This window comes from Acanthochromis polyacanthus, chromosome 7 (genome assembly GCF_021347895.1).
Source record: "Acanthochromis polyacanthus isolate Apoly-LR-REF ecotype Palm Island chromosome 7, KAUST_Apoly_ChrSc, whole genome shotgun sequence".
NCBI lineage: Eukaryota > Metazoa > Chordata > Actinopteri > Pomacentridae > Acanthochromis > Acanthochromis polyacanthus.
Genome location: NC_067119.1, coordinates 12,210,543 through 12,229,286, shown reverse-complemented (window position 1 = coordinate 12,229,286; position 18,744 = coordinate 12,210,543). Strand labels below are relative to the sequence as shown.

The 18,744-nt window shown below is 40.4% G+C and overlaps 1 protein-coding gene across 2 annotated transcripts; it reads right to left on the bottom strand.

The window, feature by feature from the left end:
* Positions 1-9,241: 9,241 nt before the first annotated feature.
* Positions 9,242-15,294, bottom strand: lipg (lipase, endothelial). 2 transcript variants are annotated; one of them, XM_022198118.2, is made up of 10 exons: positions 14,987-15,294; positions 13,706-13,896; positions 13,040-13,219; positions 11,995-12,106; positions 11,688-11,906; positions 11,270-11,512; positions 10,962-11,082; positions 10,276-10,503; positions 10,065-10,169; positions 9,242-9,962 (listed from the first exon to the last, which is right to left on the bottom strand). In XM_022198118.2, the coding sequence occupies exons 1-10, from the start codon at positions 15,075-15,077 to the stop codon at positions 9,950-9,952; spliced, it is 1,503 nt and encodes a 500-aa protein (XP_022053810.1). In that variant the 5' UTR covers positions 15,078-15,294; the 3' UTR covers positions 9,242-9,949. The 2 variants fall into 2 exon arrangements, with proteins under 2 accessions (XP_022053810.1, XP_051806773.1); XM_051950813.1 differs by lacking the exon at positions 14,987-15,294 and adding an exon at positions 14,357-14,744.
* Positions 15,295-18,744: the final 3,450 nt, after the last annotated feature.

The following is an 18,744-nucleotide window of genomic DNA, read 5'->3' as shown; positions in this document are numbered from 1 at the left end:
TTCCAGTAGTGACATTTATGAGTCTGCTTACAATCAATATATTCTGTGTCACAGTCATTTGTTGAGTATTTTCATGTTACAGCTGCACTGTGGCTCAGTGATTAGTCGTATCGCGTCACAGCTTGAAGATCCCGGTTCGCATCCTAGCCTGGGATCCTACTGTGTGGAATCTGCATGTTCTCCCTGTTGGTTTTCTCTGGGTACTCTGGCTACAGTCCAAATGCTGACGTTAGTCAGTGATTCTAAATTGTCCATAGGTGTGAATGTGAGTGAGCTTGTTTGTCTCTGTGTGTAGTCCTGTGATAGACTGGGGATCTCTCTAGAGTGTCCCCTGCCTTTGCCCCAAATCAGCTGGGATAGCCCCACCTCCATGACCCTAATGAGAACTAAGCAGTGTACAGATAACGGATGGATGGATGGATGTTATTATATGCACTGCCATTCAAAGGTTTGGGGTCACCCAGACAATTTCATGTTTTCCATGAAAACTCACACTTTTATTCATGTGCTATCATAGTTTCACAAGGGTTTTCTAACCATCATTTAGCCTTTTAACACCGTCAGCTAACACAATGTAGCATTAGAACACAGGAGTGATGGTTGGTGGAAATGTTCCTCTGTACCCCTATGGAGATATTCCATTAAAAATCCGTTGTTTCCAGATAGAATAGTTATTTACCACATTAACAATGTCTCAACTGTATTTGTAATTAATTTAATGTTATCTTCTTTGAAAAAAACTGCTTTCTTTCAACAATAAGGACATTTCTAAGTGACCCCAAACTTTGGAACTTTAGTGTATATATTTATCTGGCATTTTGCAATGCATGGTACTATAGATAAATATGCTAAATGTTTCTATCTAAGTTTAGATGGTGTTACATAAGACGAGAGCCTAAAGCAAGTCATAACTCCAAACACATTGCTGCATAAGTTATATACACTTAGAAACATACACATACATTGTATGAACACTGAAAAACTCATGTTTAATGAAGACCTAATAATGCAGACTGTCATCAATAGATCAAATCTCTCATCATATGCAATTTATTCATTCGGTTAGTCATCGTTTAGATGATTGACTGATCACCTCTGTCACCTTTGTTGTACCACCAGCTTAGAGATGTTTCACCATAAATCTCAGATTATGAACTGGAACTCAGAAATTCTTTCTTGAAAGCAGGAATATTAGATTTTTGATGATATCTGATGTTTTCCAAGTCATATATGCTGATTGCTGATACCAGTGTATGTACATGTTTTTCCACCTAACTGCAAAGATCATCTAGTGTCTCTCCAGCTGCTGAATATTTCATTTTAAATCCCGCATCAGTCCATATCAATGATGGCAATAAGACTGTGCATCCTAATTTCACAGTCATAAAAGACGCCTCGATGACCCAGACAACAGCTGAGACCGTCCCTGTCCTCTTGGTTATGATGTGGTGTAACAGCACTGCTCCCACACACACTGAGACAAAAGGAAACAAATGTGATCCTATAACAGTGATGTCAAGTGTTGACGTCGCACCAATAGGAGCTGAGGGAAGTTGTGGAAAATTGCCCGCCACATGCACACAAATACACAAGGACCAGGTGACAGTGTAAATATAACCTCCTGTAAACAAACACGGCATGTACTGGCAAAACATAAACATACACGTGAAAGAATGTAGCCTCTGATTGGACGTGTATGTAGACTGGCTGTTTTATGATAGGGTAATAAGAATACTTACACTGGGTTGAGGACCTGTCACACATGAACGCTGTTTTCTCACCCTTTGACGTCATGACATCACCCAGATGCACAAAAGGGACGGTGTGCAAGGGCACAATAAGAAATAAGACAAGGAGATGTCAGCGAAGTAGAACAGGTTGCTTTACTTTGAAACGTAATGTAATCTGACATGACTTTTGGTACAAATATTCTCCAGAATCCCACTGACTGTCATGACTCTACGTTTGGCACCAGTAGCAGGTTCACATTTGTCATTTTGTGGGAAACTGATTCCCATGGAATTTGGTACAAACATTCATTTTGTTTTTAGGATGAATTGCAATCAGTAGTGTAATCCCATGACTTCCCACGACTGAAAGTGAAAAGAAAAGAAAAGAAAAGAAAAGAAAAGAAAGAGAGAAGTCACCATCTCATGGGGGACAACCACTCATACTTCCACACAATTCCTCTCGTAGTGGTGCAGTTGTTTGTTGTTGTGTCAAGAATGAGAAAAGTTCAAGAGAAGATTAAACCCCGACATCGTTCTCTCCTCCACACAGCTGGTCCATCGGGGGTCAAGTGGTGTGAATGAGTCAGATTGGCAGTTTGGGAAAGCTGTAGAAATGAACAGATGCAGCTTTTCGACATGAATTACTGAAGAAGCAGGCTGACAAATTAAGTGGAGCCTCACAGCAGTATGGCTCTTGAATCTAATCTTATCTTTCCTGTTTGCAGGAATGATGCACCAATGGGAAAAATAACATTTTCTTATCATCTCCTTATGAGTTTTTCTGTGTGTCAGTCTATGATGCGATCAGTACTCAAGAAACTGACTCATATTATGGAGTTCATTTTGGTCAAAACTGATAAAAGTAAAAGAATATTCTGTGTCTGACTCATCCAGTGTAATCTTCCACCTCTCTCACCTTTCATTATCACAACAAATCTTCAACAAAAACAGGTTTCTCAGATCAAATGTCTGGTACATTTTTTGTCCAAATAATCCTTTGTGAGAACTTGTTCCCTGAAAACAAAAGTTAAGTCCACGTTTGTCAATCTAGCTGCTCACATTCCTCGAAAATACAGAGGACGTCTTACTTGGAAACAGACAGAGAGTCCATGTGACCTCGGTGCTTTCAACTCTCGCCAGACTTTGACTCGGATGCCAAAACCACTCAGCTGACATCACAGTCCGCACTGTAAATGCGGAGGGTGTTGGGAGGGTCAGCATCCAGCTCTGCTCAAAGTGTTTCCACTGCTCACCACTGTGATGTCATGAGATGTTTGAGGACCATCCGTCATGTGGTTCCTGACAACTGACGACAGTGGATGGATGCTTGGACGGCCGGGATCATGTGAGGTGACCTCTTCCCTTCCCGCCTCCTGCTCTTGATCTGCAGGGCAGCGGCTGGTGTGGAGCTTGAGCCAACATCGCAACATGTGGCGATGCGTGTACCAGCACCCTTTAATCTGTGAGGCACGTGGCTCCAGGGCAACCAGTAACACAGAGCTGCTCGCATTGTGTTGCTGCAACCAATCTGGAAGCAATGACACAGACAGCTGCTTGAAGGACCTTGTAAAGAAAACATTTAGATTTGCAACCTTATTGGAGTTTATTTCCCTTCGCCGCAGGGCATGCACGAATGAATTTACATCTGGGTTGCAAATGTAGGGCAAATTTGTCTTAAATCGCCTTTAATCCACTGCGAAGGAGACCAGGTGACAGTGTAATATTAACCCCCTGTAAACAAATCTGGCATGCACTGGCAAAACATAAACATAGAACTGAAAGCATGCGTCCCCCAGATGCATAAAACCCGACACTGTACAAGGGCACAAGAATAAGACGAGGGGATGTTAGGAAAGTAGGACAAGACGCCTCATATCGAAAGTTTATTGTAGCCTGTCGTTAAATTTGGTGTAGACATTCACGAAAATCTTACTCACTGTGGAGATCCCCTGACTTTACCTCCAGCATCACCAGCAGATTCACACTTGTGTTTTTGAGAGAAAGATCTCAACACCTGCACATTGGATTACAATAAAATTTGGTACAAGCATTCATCTTCAATTCACAATAAAGTGTAATTAATTTGGTAATCCTGTGACTGATAGTCTAGGGCCACCATTTAGTCAGAATTTTGTTTGATTTATGATTAAATATTTGCAAAATTGCAGGTATTTGATTCCATTTGAGGTTGTAGTTGATTGAGATTAAGACTCAAGAGCTATGCTGCTGGATTTGTGAAACTCTACACTCTAAAAACAAGAGACTTTTTGAGTTATGACAACTTTACTGACATTCTTTCCAACCAACTGACTATGCTGAGTTGGGGGGTTTAGTTTTTCTTCTGCAATCATTGATATTCTAGCAAAAACACAAATGTTTAAGATTTTAAGGACTTGAAATCCTAAACTGAAGGTGGAGAAAATATAGTTATTAAGCCAATTTAATTAATTTAATGCAGTTGGACTGATGAATAATCTGGACATTTCAGTTTAAATTGCACACAGTATTACGTTGGTGTAGTATCAATATTATTATGTCAATGCAACTCATCAAAACAGTGTTTGCAGCTTAAAAGTTTTATCTAGTAGATCAATAAATTGGAGTTTTTATCTTTTAAACATGCAGTTGGTGGTAACAGGTCCCCTCAGTCAGTGAAATAGATGTGAAAAAACTACATTTTTGAAAATTTCTTTTACTCTTGCTTTTGTAGGTCCAGAACATCTTCCCAGTAGCACTGTGTAAGATTTTGGAAATAAATCAGAAAAAGAATACTGTATGTATCAGATATGTGAATTTTTTGTTCCTTTTTTTAGTGCAGTTGGTATACAACATCCTGCTGGTTTTTAGTCTGTAAACTTTTCCGTTTTGTGAGTGGAGTTCCCCTTGATTTTGGTATGCACGTAGAGGCATGTGAACTAATACAGTGGGTACATCCTGCGGAAACCGCAAACATTCGGTCCTCTTTGAAGCAATGCCTGTAAACAAAGGTGGAGCGTGCCAAGAAACGAGACTTAAAATTGACATTTTGTTGTTGTCTTTATCTTTTTGATGAATGAAAAACAAACAAAAGCAACAAAAGCACACAAAAAAGTAAATATACCCTCACTTTCATTGGTCTTACTTTCATAACCACAAAATCCATTATCAGGGGTTTCAGATTAGATGCCAAAGATCAGAATCTGTTTGGGGGGATGGCAGGTGGAATCCGCTTTATTTAAACCTTTGACATCCAGGGTCCGCTGTTCCATTGTACTTGAAGTTTTATGGTGTCCTCATGTCAACTTTTAAAGAGCTGAAAAACACTGCATATATCAAGCAAATTTTCAACAACATGCAGATTTTAGCTTGAAATTATATGTAGACATCCTAAAAAAAACTTGGTTTCTCACCTCAAGAGTCAAACCAAAGAGCTGTGATTTCACACGTCTTTTGTTGCCCTCGTCTTTGCCCTCAACCTCAACAGCTAGTCTCTCTTTATCCATTGTTCTACACGCAAGAAAGACAGCAGGAGTTGAGGAGAGGTGCTGTCACGAGAGCAGAAAAACTTCTACAAGAGTTGGTACAAGCAGGGAGTTAATGGAAAAAATGTGGTTTTTCAGATTCTGGAAATAGGACAGTGGCGAGAAGTGTCACACTTAACTACTTAACTGCTACTAATGTGGGGTTGTACGTAGAAAATGATATGGGTAGATGTTTTGTTACTGTTGGGCAGTGTGTTGTGGCCATCAGAAAAGGTTTTGCGGAATTCCTAATAGTTTGGTGAGGGATTTGAAAAGAGATTTAAAAGCTGTTTGAAATGAATGATCTAGCTGAGAAGAAGTTCAGTTACAAGTGGTGTAGATTTCAAATGTTTGTCTGGGTTTGGATGTCCCTGCAAGAGCAGACTGATATAAAAAGAAGCCTCTAGACGGTCCTAATTTCTCCACATGATCTGCAGGTGACTGTACAGCTGGTATCAAAGTGCTGCTTCTACAGTCACAAAGAGGTTTGACTTGCAGGGGAAGCATGTCAAGAAACAGCCTATTAGAAGAACAATTAGAGAAAAACTACAGTTGCCAGTGGCCATATGGACCAGAACGGGCATTTTGGGATAATTTACTCTGATTACTGATCAAAGATAAAGAGATTTTATTGTCATTGTGCAGAAGTACAACAGAATTTGTATGGAAGAACATGACAGTTAGCAGCAGTGCAAATAAGAATAAAAATAGATTTTAAAAAAACTCTTTAAAAAGATTACATTGACAAAGATAGAGTTGTTTTGCTACAGGAACAGCAGACATATTTGGTGCAGCTTATCAGGTGAAGAACCTACTAACGGCGATGCATGGTGATGGAAATGTCATGGTTTGACATCTGCCTCAGGGCTTGCAGTCGCTGATTCAGTGGTGAATTCTGCATCATATCAGTGTGCTTGAAGATAATGTGGGACTATCTGTCCAAAAGTTGAAGTTGGACTAGATGTGGGCAAGATCCATCCATCCATTCTCTTTACACCGCTTTATCCTCACTAAGGTCGCGGGGGGTGCGGGAGCCTATCCCAGCAGACTCGGGCGAAGGCAGGGGACACCCTGGACACGTCGCCAGTCTGTCGCAGGTGTGGGCAAGATAATAATCCCAAACATTAAAAATTTCCACCAGAAATGACTCCAAAGAGAAGAAATGGAGAGTTACTGACCGGCTGAGTCACAGACCAGAAGTGAATTCCATTGAAATGTGGTGTGAGGATTTGAAACAGGAAGCACATGTAAGAAAAACCCCTGACATCTTGCAACTGAAGAAAAGTGATCAAAAAACTTTAGCAAGACAACGTCAAGAGACATTATGCAAAATGTCTCTTGACATCATACGGCATCTATTGACATTTTTGTCAAATGAATGATTGAAAGAGCCGATTTTCCTTGTGGTTGTGTTTGAACATATTATGAACTATTATCTGTAGGCACAGTTTCAAAGAGGATCAAAAGCTTGCTTGTCCAAACATGTCAAAAAAAGGAAATAATTTCTACTTAATTTTCACACGACTGTATTGGTCAGTATGACAATTGCACAGCTGAAATTATGAATATATGCGTATTTAAAGTTGTAAAGCAGTAATTGTCCTTTAAAAATTTGTTTGGAATAATGTCTTTTAGATACATTAATAAAGACAGAATTGAAAATGTTATTATAAAATGAGCTAAAGATGTAAACAAACCTCTGTCAGCATCAAACACTAGATGGAGTTGTCATCTGATGCTAGTCCAGTACTAAAATACCTGTTAATCAAACTGTTTGTTCATATTTGGATGTTGTATTGTGTCTTTAAACAAAAATGCTAGCAGGTCCACTTCTAAGAAGCAGATTATCTGGAAAACTGACAATCTACGCACTGGACCTCATAAAATCTGGAACATGGACTCATGTACAAAGACCTCTGCTCACTACATTTTCCAGAAAGTTCAATAATCCCCGCTCTTGGAACAGACTTTTGTTCCATAATACACTGTTCATTTCTTATTAATCTCAATAAAACCGCACATTGTTTTTTTACACTCTAGCTTTTGCACATATGTGTTAATTATTGAGCTGTAGAAGTGCTGGCAGGACGACTAGGGGGACACTTTCAGATGCTCTTTTTTTTTTTGCAACAATCTCATCTAACCCTTTGCTGAATACTGAGTATATTTACCAAAATGTTGAATATTTACTTTAACAACCATCTACAACAACAGTACGTCAATGAAACGATAAGATCCCTGGACAAGAGACAGAATCAACACTGAGAAACAGATATCAGCTGTCTGTGAACACTATGTTTTTGCAAGCACTGATCTCTTATCTTCAACGTAATCTGTGTCCGAGCCCTGAGATCTAGGATTAAACCTGAAGTCATGCTGCTAAACCCAAATCCTGCTTTATAGTACAGACCTCTGAGAGATGTAACTGAAGTTCTGTAGAAAGCTGTTAAACTAACTTAGAGGCTTAATTTTTTTCGTCAAATAACCATACAAGGCTTCTGAAACACTCTCTGCTTGCATTGCAGCAAGCTTCACAGTCTGTTGGTGCTTTTTACATCTGGCTAAAGCTTGATACTCAGACGTTCCAATTAATGACAGCAGGCTTTACTGAGCATCCAGACAGTGACTAAAGAGGCTGTGGTTTCTTGTATGCAGCGGGCACATGACATTAAAGGTATTAAGATACTCCATCACTATGAAGCGAGTCACCAAAGCAACACTGGGTGGTATGCTGGTTAGTGTTGAGGCACAGCAGCTCCAAGTTCCCTCTCTCAGACTTGGTTGGGTTCTTTTACAGTGTGTTGTCTCTTTGAGGAAAATGGGTCAAAAGATTAGCACAAAACAAACACTGAAGGTAATTACAACCAGAAAACACACTGAGAAAAATGCATGATGACTGAAAAGTCAATAGAGACAAGCAGGCAGCGGCCACAGCAGTGACAGTTATAGATGATCACCTGATGTTCTGTGGAACCCACTGGAAGACACTCCTGCTATTACTAACCTTCCAGGCATTTCAGTGCAACATGACAGGGCAGAGGATAATATGACAATAAATATTTCTGCACGTGAGCCAATTTCTCTGACATGGTTTTTATTGTGACCTGTTAAGGGACTGCAGATGAAAATTAGCTTAAAGCTATCTCTGGTACAATGCATCAAATGGAAACATTTATGTTTAATATTGTACATGGTCCCTTTTTAAATACACTGATAACAAAATGAGTGGATGGGAGAAAGAAAAAGGGATATTGTTTCATGTGCCAACAGATGCAGATGTGTCATTAAAGCTCAGGAATGCCTTTTGGCATTAATGAATTACTACTACTCACAATCCAACAAGTGCAATGTGGAAGAGGCTTTACTTTGTGTTGAAAGACAGGATTACTAATGAACAATGTGACTCCATGCAGCAACACGTGCAACAACAAATCAGGAGACAGGAATTGTTGAAACTAACATTTTTCTTATTTGGATTTCTGGTTAAGACAAAAAGCGTTGCAATTTTATATATTTATCCTTAAAGTCTTCATTTAAGAGTGCACAACACAGAGTTAAAATTGTTTCTGTTAAATAAGAGGTGGCAAGGCCTTAAGAGGTAAATATGTTTAAGTTGCCACATGATTTAACAGAACAACAAAAATAAACAAAAATGCTGCGGTTTCTTCTGCAATTGTGCAAATACTGAGCAATTTCTATGTGTTGTATGCCTTTAAATATGAACCATCATCCTGACAGGAGGTGGATCAAACAATAAGTGAGGGCATCGGTTTCACCAAAGCATGTGCTTACATGCAGATTATACAGCTGACTTGCAAATTGAAGATAATTTGAGCCTCACGGTGCTTCCACTTGCTCATGCACAGGTTGCAAAGTTGAAATTGGTGCAGAATAGTGAAACATCAGAATTAACAATGAATTTAAATCATTTCAAGTTACCAAAATCTCTGAACTGCATCTCAAAAAGCCTTAGTTCCTATGAAGGATAAAGTGATAGACCAAAGGCAACAGTTTCTACAAATAACATGTGCATTTATTTTTCCAAAAATTTATTTACATTATGTACAGACACATCCCAAAATAAGCCACATACAGTAACACTATGCACAAAACCTCAGAATGATTGTATGCAGTGAGATCAAGTATCTCATTCAGTGTATCGGTAATCTCTCTCAGCAGAAAGGCACACTTCTTGGTCACAACATACACACCCACACTAACATACACAAACACACACACAAAATACTGCATCTGGAAGAAGTTCATTGAACATATGCACCATTATGGGATGTGCTCTGATAAATAATGTTGGTCTTGCAGTGCTTCAATTTTCTTTTTTTCCATAAATAAAAAATATATATTTTAAAATGTACAGTACAGCGACTACAACTGCTGGTGTCCACTGGCACAGATCTGTATTCTACTTCACTAGTCCACACAAAGGAACGTTCTGTGAATCCCCAGGCCAGCCCAACACATTTTGGGGACTGCCCCTGCAGCTGGTAGTCTGTGCACCATTTTGCAGCTGTCTGGCAGGCAGGACAGACCCCATGCTCCTCAGTGTCCCGAAACCAAAGGAAACAGAAAGACCCTTTCCACCGTGCACTGACCAATCCTCCTACGAAAAGTGCTCAAATGAAGAGAAGGCAGTGCTTCTCCCCGATCCATGTGTGGGTCCCCCATGGTGACGGTGCATTGGTTATTGGAAGTGCTGAGTTGTTACATAGGCAGCCTGTGGATCGAAAACAACAGAACAGTCACACAACCGTGCTTGGTTTTAATCCACATCTGCTTCAAATACTATCGACTGCATCATTTTTATCTGGTTTCATACCGTTTTCTTGGTTTCACTTCCCAGCCATCACGACACTTCACAAATGTTATCGATTCCCCTGGTGAGATTTCAGTTTTTGAAGGGTCTTGAGCACAAAAAGTAAACCTGGAACACACAAATCAAACTTAATAAATATTTCAAAAGAGCAATGAAACCCAATTCTGTACCATGGCAGATGTGTGGCAGTTTCCTCATCCTCCTCTCAGCTTACTTTTTCTGTGTTTCTCCAGCTTTCACACGAATCCGCCGAACTTGCAGCACAGGTGTGGAAGTGGAAGCGGTGTTCCAGTTCCACAACGTCTTCTTGAAACTCTTCCAGACGGAGCCCCAAGTAGAGTTTCCTTCCCAGCTCAGACGGATCTTCAGCAGGTCACCAATATCCTGCTCAGTAAACACCAAGAAGGTGTTTGTCAGGTTCAGACCGATTGCGTTGTCATAGCTGTTCAAAGAGAAGAGAAACTGAGGTAAGCCAGGTGCCCAGAAAACTGAAAACACAAGTTCTAGCAGCCGTGTGTTTAAGTCAAGCATTGCATTTCTACATTGTTAAAATTAAATTGTTTCAGCAGCAGTGAACAGTGTGTCCGATTGCTGATGAATTTCATTGCCATGCTTATGAAAACTTGAACGGAAAGATACTGGAGTTCACTCTTAGCTTGTATGTCACAAATCAGCGCCTGACACTTTGAAAAGGTCAGTAGAAGCAAGACTCAAGTTCAAATTCCAAATTTATATCACTGCAGTCTATGTGCTTCTCACTGCAACATGCAGGCAGCACACCTACAAGACTGCATTCAGGAGGACTGCAGCTAAGCTGTTGAAGTGACTTAATGCGTCCTCATGGTGTGGCAATATGAGAAAAGACTGGTTTAGCTGGAAGGATTTACATTGTGAACTTACACGTCTACAAATATATTTGCTGTGTCATTTTGGGCGCCGTACAGCTTGACATGGAAGGTGGGATCAGCATTGTCTGACTGTTTTCTGTTGAACACATGCATCTTCATCTGGTAGTGATAACCTGAAAGAGAAACAGAGTTCATGTTTTAGCCGTTGAGGTGTGTGCAGTAGTAGTTTACACTGGTGTCATAAAATAGATTAGATATAGAGGGTACAGATAAGAAACTCGACTGCTTGTCGATTTCCTTGTAGGAAGTACAGATCGTAGTAGTAACAGATAAGAGACTCTTATTCTTGCTGTAGCTCACCTCCAAAGGGGGTGTCAGCACGTGTCTTCAGGTACATTTTGCTGTTACGTCTCTTCCGCATCTTCCTGGCGTTGTAGCCAATGTGGTTGCAGCGGTTTTTACGGCAGCTAAGGCAGATTCCCTTTTTGAAGCGATCTGGGCCAGTGCACTGGTAGGCATAGCTCATATGGTCTTTATTCATCAGGGAGTCCACAAACAAGTGCACAGCTCGCTCATGTTCACACTTCATTACCGCCATGAAATCTAGAGAAATTGAGGACAGTAGGTTAAATGAGCCAGAGTTTACAGACCGCCGTGAGGCATGATTGATGCAGTCTAAGGTCAGGTGGAAATGGAAATTTTAACCAAATCACAAAGTGCAGTTCTGGAGCCAATGAACAAAGAGGCAACATAAGAACCCATTTTCTGAAGAACTAACCTCCTGCCACTGCCAGTACATCACTAAGAGCACATCCAGGCTGCACATCACCACCATTAGGGTAGATATCAATGTCCCCAACTGGCTGCTGGATTCCAATGCTCACACCCAAAGCCTCTCGCGTGTACGTGTGCAGAACATCCACGAAGTCAGCGTCATCTGCGGAGAGGCGCCACTGTTCCTTTACACCCTCAAACATAGGTCCTGCTGGGTCCAGACCTTTTCGTAGCAAACATAAGATGGGTCAGACAAATGAAGGAACACTATTTGAATTTTTTTTTGTGGATTTAAATGGCATGCAACTTACCAGTGATTCTGCCGATGGTCCCTCGTACGTACGTTCCTGCATAGCCGGCTACATGAGCGCCTAAACTGTAGCCAATCAGGTGCACTTTCTGCAGAGGCAGCTGCTCCTCATCCTGTTTGAAACAAAGAAGATACAACACTTACTATACTAAACCACAAGATCTCACACTGGACAATCCTGGTTTTCAGCCAGCGATGAGCTGAGCCAAGCTCAGTTAACCCGGACAGAATCTACTGACAGTCCCTTCCATGCAACAGCGCCTCCACCATCTGTCTCAGTTTGTCTCCGTGAAATAGTCTTTGTCTACGTTTACAACTACATGGCAGGATGCCTGAATCCTCTATAACTTGCTATTTGTACTCTGGTCCAATTTTGTGACAGTCCTGCTGAATGGGAATTGTTGTCTTTGCCTCAGAAGTGCTAAACAGACCGATTCTTATTAGACTCGGACAAGGAGTGATCTAAGAAGGTAATTAAAAGCAAAATATCAAGTATGCTAAGCTGTAAAGATGACAGACCAGAAAGAAATTGAGCTACTGCCTCAGATCGGATTAAAAGTTCCAAAAATAAATACTATGACAGCAAAAATGGGTATTTAGCATAGCATTTCACTTCTGATGCAGCTTTTTTTTTTTTAAATATACGTTATACTCAAAGGCTGTGATCTCTTGGATCACTCTAATAAAAGACAAAAGAGGGGCAGGTTTTATCACTCCTGAGTGAGTTAATTTACTCAAAGCACTCAGATCGCATACTGCACTATAAATCAGTTAAGAAATGAATCCATTTGTATAGCTACCCCACATACTACAGACACCTGACCTTTGTAAGACAACACTATGTCAGGGCTGAGTGACTCGAATACTGTGTGGTAAACAGAGTGTTAACTGGTTCCAGACGATAGCTTCATCCTCTCGCTTTTTTAAAAAAAAGCCAAATAGAAACCCACTGAAGCATTTGCCCCATTTGTTTAGTCAAGTTCAGTTGAACATAATTCATAAGGAGAATCCAAGTGTTAAAGGAGCATAAATGTCTGAGTACACACCTGAAGCCAGTTGAGCATAGTGGCAATATCCAGGCCGACGGTGTGGGTGTGGTTGACTGCATCAGGGTACAGCTGCTGAGCCATGGGTCTCCAATCAACGACCACCACATTGGCGCCACTTTCACGCTGGATCACTGCAGAGACCAGCTTGAACATCCAATTTTCAAACATCCCACTTATCTGAGAGAAGAAACCAAAAAACGGGAGCCGTTTATTTATTCATTCATTCATTCATTCAGGCAAACTACTCTAACTTGGTGACTTCTCTCTGACTCTCTGCACACAGTCTCACATTCACATAAGAAATTCCAGCAATCAAAACACTCTAGATCAGGGGTGTCAAACTCAGTTCCTGGAGGGCCACAATCCTGCATGTTTTAGATGTTTCCCTCTTCCAACACACCTGATTCAAATGATCAGCTTATCATCAAGCTCAGCAGAAGCCTGATAACGAGCCTGATCATTTGAATCAGGTGTGTTGGAAGAGGGAAACATCTAAAACATGCAGGATAGTGGCCCTCCAGGAACGGATCTTGACACCCCTGATCTAGATGGAGGAAAACTTCAGCTACCTTTACTCTATGGAGGTGAGGTTGCATTTTATTAACAGTGAACCACATATACAAGGAGGTGGACTATGATCTGCCAAAATTAATGCATGTTTACCGTCCAGCCATGTATGATGAAGATTGTCTTGGCTGTAGCGTTGAAGCCACACTCCTCTAGACGATCCTTCTTGCCGGTCAGCAGGTAGCAGCCTTCCTGGTCCATATCTAAGCTCTTCCTCATGTTGTACTTGATCTCGCCATTGAGAGTCTTCCCCTCTGTTGGGAACTCATCCAATCCACTATCTTCACCTGTGGGGGGAATTCACAATATATTCAATAAAGCTGATCCCTTTACAGTTGCATTAAAAAGGGGGGAAAAAAACAAGTACAAAAAACCAACACTGATCTCCAACAAAAGATTCAGTTTTGAAATTGAAATAACCTGCTTTTTCACTCAATATATGCTACAATAATGCTGGTTGGGTGCGAGTTGTGCTCAAGACGCAGGCGCACAGCCACAATGCCACCGCCACCCGTCTTTTATTTCATCCTCTCTTTACCACAGCTCAGCCAGAGCTCGTAATTATATCAGATTTTAACGCACTGAGGCTAAAACGGTATAATTACAGCATTTTGGCGGACGCAAGAAGCCTTTTTGGAGGCAACATAAGGATGATAACAGTTTACGCATTGGAAAAAAAGCATATTTATGCAAATTTTGATTTAAAAAGGTCATTTTTTCCTGAAACTGAAGAGTTCAAATAGATACCTCTACAGGAGGTTTATTTGCTTTCATTGCGTTCTTGATGCATGGAATGAATGAAATATAACCACTCCGGATTAATCGCGTCAGATCAGATTTGAATCCACGAAGTCAAGCCGCTTTTATTTATAAAGCGCAAATCTGTAGGCTTCCACATGAACTCGACACCCTTTGGTAATGAGCCACACCGACTAAAATGACTTCAGCTGAGCTGGGTAGTCAAAAAAAGGGCTGCTGGTAAAACGCGGATTCAGCAGGACATCTTTCCAAATAGTTCACACAGACGTGGCGTTGTGCGTCTTCCACATGGAGCTTTGCTTCAAGGCTCCTGCTGCTCTCCCAAAAAGGACACGTCGCAGTCTGCTCTTTTGAATCCATCCCCGCTTTTCTGGTTCACTCTGCCCGCCACACTTGTTCGTATTCGTAATTAAGCCCAATAGTCGCCAAACAGGCATTAATCAAGAGAAAATATGGATTAATTAGAATATTACGCTGCTTTTTCACGTTTTTCCATTTATGATTTTCCCCCGGCGCATTGGATTCTCTGTTTAAGATGTTAGTTTCTGGCACGTCCCTTTGAGGCTGAGACAGAAAGGAGAAAAATGAATGAACAATAGACACAAAGCCAGTTCTTACCTTTAAGAACAGCGTTTTCCCCAGCAGCGGACGAAAAAAGCGCAGAAGCACACTGTAGGAAAATCCACAGTAAAAGAGCCTTATGATTCATTTCTCAGTCACAGGCGAGTGTGGAGAAATTAAAAGCCTCCCAAGAATATATATTAAATGTCTTTTTTATTGCCGCTGCTGAGCGCGGTGCAGAAGGGAGTTTTTTTTTCCTCTCTCTTTTTTTTTTTTTTTAAATCCAGCGGTGACAAAAACCAACAGAGCCGGTGATGCGCCTGTGTGGAAGTGCGGCCGCAGTAATGTAAAAACTTGCATCAAGAGTGTCATTAGAGTTTTAAGTAGTTTCCCCTTTTCAGTCATCTGATCATCGGCTGATCTATCGCGAATCCTATTGGTCAAGCCCCCATTTGTTTACGTTGAAGGCGTGGCAAAGCTCAATGAAGTTGTAGTAGGCTGCTCACGTTGAGCGTGTTTAACCCTTGTGGGGGTGTGACGCAAGCCGCCATTAAAGGTAGGATCTCAGGATTCATATGAAGGTCATATAGGCGCAAGTCATAGCTTTGTTGCTCAACAGTGTGTAAAAATAAACTGGTCAATAAACAATGCATGGCACAAAATTACGCACGGAACAGAAGACGTGTTTCCAGATGTTTTTATCCGTAAGAGTAGCATAAACAGCACATATATACATTTTTTCTGTCATAGGAAACCACAATATCGTTTATAGGAATATTTAAAAGGCTTTATTGGCGTTGGGGGGTACGTGGGGGGATGGCGAGGCACCCTCCCCCCTGAAAGCATCGTCCCCCTCTCCGCCTGGCGCGAAGCCAAACCATCAGCTTAGCTCACCGACCAGATTCAATTGATGAGGCGAAGAATGGACGCACTCACGCAAGGGTTTCTACCACAATAACGCCACTGTTTTGTGTACATACATCAGCTCCCACCAGTAGGAAGTGTCACCTGCTGCCACCCCAGCAGCCCGTAGTACCTGGCACCCAAACCGGCTTTTTTACGCATCTCTGCAAACAGAGTCCTACTGCAGTTTACAAGGTGCACTCGGTCACTGGATTTACTGCTTTGTGAGCTTTACTCTACTTAAGGTTTCACTGATTGTTGCTCTCACTCTCTTTATCATGCTCCTATTGTAGAAGGCATTCCTCAGGTTGAAAAGCTGTGTATTGAATATATATTAACCTATGTATTTGTCTCCACATTGCTGTGCCAGTCTCTTAAAAAATATTTTCTTCTTTATTAAATGTGCCAGAAATCATGTATATTATACCTACTTGAAATTTTTTTTGTTCTTTAACTGCAGGAAGTGACACCCCTTGAAATCGTGGCAAAAAAACACTCCTAAAACCTGTAACGTCTTGCAGCTACAATGTCACACCACTTGTGAAATGTGTCATTGTGAAAACATAGATGGCAGATGTAACTTCACAGATAACGTCAAAATGAGTCATCAGTGTACTAAAGGGTGTTTGTACTACCGATGTTAATCATTATCTTTGTAATGTAAATACATCCTGGCCTCTGTCAGACAGCGTCACTGTGATTTGAACTAGCTTGACCAGAAATAGCTGGAGTTTTTTGTTATCAGTGTCTTTTAGAAGCCAATATTAATACTAAAAATGTCTTTTTTTTTCAAAGGAGGAGAGTGAGAGTGTGAGACACAGGAGCATCCAAAATAACTTCTTCTATATTTAGCTCTCACCTATTAATAGCCAATAGCTGGTGAACATAGCAGAAGGTGCATTATATTGCATCTCATGAGGGCACTGGAGTTCAAATACTGATATGATGCAATCCATGAAATCCACCTCGCTCGCTCCGGTGACTCCTTCATGGAAATCAGTGCTGGAGGTAGCCGCTGCTCTTTCACAGCATGTGTTGTGTATTCACAATTTTGAGAAATACTGGAGATCCTTTAGGAAATCATGACCGTCTACTATCAGCCCTCAAGCACTCAGTCAAATGTAATTTCTTGTGGTCTGGCTTGTAACAACATTTTCACTCTAACTTGCTGGCACAGCTTGTGAAAGATGCAGAGGTCTGAACAACTGATGTCAGTTAGAGCCATTTTTCCTCACGATGGTCTCATGACTCGGAGCTTCTTCATGGTTATGATAAAATAAAGAGAGGAAAAGTCACGGATTTGTTCATTACGTCTGTCTGACATCTGCACCAATTTGGAGACTTCCCACATGACTTGTCTGTCGTTGAATTATTGGCAAATGAGTGAACTTGACTCAGCATTCCAGAGGTAATTGCTTAAATGTAGAACTGTATGGAGGTTTTGTAAAAAGCAAACAAAGCAAAACAAAACAAAAGACAAATTCCTAAACTGTTCTCTTATCTGAAGATTTGTGGAAAGTCTGCCTGACTTCTCACTGCATTGTTTCTGTTTTTTATGTGAGAGTCAGAGTGACAAAAAGTCTATAGTTCCTCGAAAACTACCAAAAAAATAAAAGAGCAAGACTCAAGGACTTCCCAGAATCTGTCAGATGTCAGACACTGGCAGTGTTTTACTTCAGAGTTACAGTAGCTTCCAATGCAGGGGTATTGCTGTTCTTTCCATCCACATACCTCAGCCAGCTGCCAAGTCGGATTGCCAGTTTGATTCTGCACTGTGCTGACCTGTCCTGATTCTGCTCTAATAGGTCTGCCTGGCCAGAAGCAACAATGAGGCACTGTGCAACACAGAAGCAATCATGTAAGACCTGGGTGTGTTGTTCTGTGGAGACGAGAACACAGTGTGATTTAAGCATCTTTGTCTAGTGTCGCTTTCACTCATTGCTAAAGTTATTGTTAAAAACCTCAGTGAAGAGCCATGAAGTCAGAACAAAGTTAGCAGTGTCTGCAAACTAGTAAATTTCACACATACTGGAAGGAACAGTTCCTCAACAGAACTCACATGAAGGTTTTAGTTGCCTCTTTCTTCAGATGTGTTCAATGCAAAATCCAATTTCTTAAAAAAAAGAAACCCTTTATGGTTATTTGCACACGTAACCTCCATCATGTTTCTCTCTACTCTCTCTCTTTAGGCTTTGAAGTTTGAGGCAACGTGTCAGTTATTAGATAATCAGAGTGATTTAGCTATATGTGCTTTTGTCACAAGCACAATCCATTATGTCGAGAAAAATCCTGCAAACAGATGTTTTTTTTTCTCTCTCTCTAAAATGTACTGAAGCACTTCTGGTACATATTGAGCATGACGTATCAGTCTCTCGTGAGGAAGCTCCCTGAATGTAAACAGCTGTGTATAGTTATAGGCACCAGCTTTAAAATGTCGACTACTTTCTCAACTTTACATTTTGCCTCAATTTTGACAAATTCTGTGTAAATTTAAGCTTTCAAAAATGCTTTTGGTGATATCTACACTCTAGATAAAATAAAATTAATTTGCAAATAAAATAAATAAAATCTGTAATATCATGAGATTTTTATTTTTTTTATTAAAAACTGTTTCTGCTTTTTTGAAATGCACAATAATATCAATAAAATAATGAAAAAGACTGTAAATGTACAAAATTTTACATAATTTTTTATAGACCAAAAAAGTATGAAATAAATACACAAATGTATGTTGCAAATATTTTCTTTTTATTTATTCGATAAAATAGAGATTTAGTTAAATAGAATAAACACATTTCTGTAATTATATTAAATTAGTGACTGCAAACACAAAAATAAGTATTGGTTCTGTAATTTTAAATATATTTACTTGTTAAATGAGAGCTGTTATATGATTGCAGAAGTTCTCACAA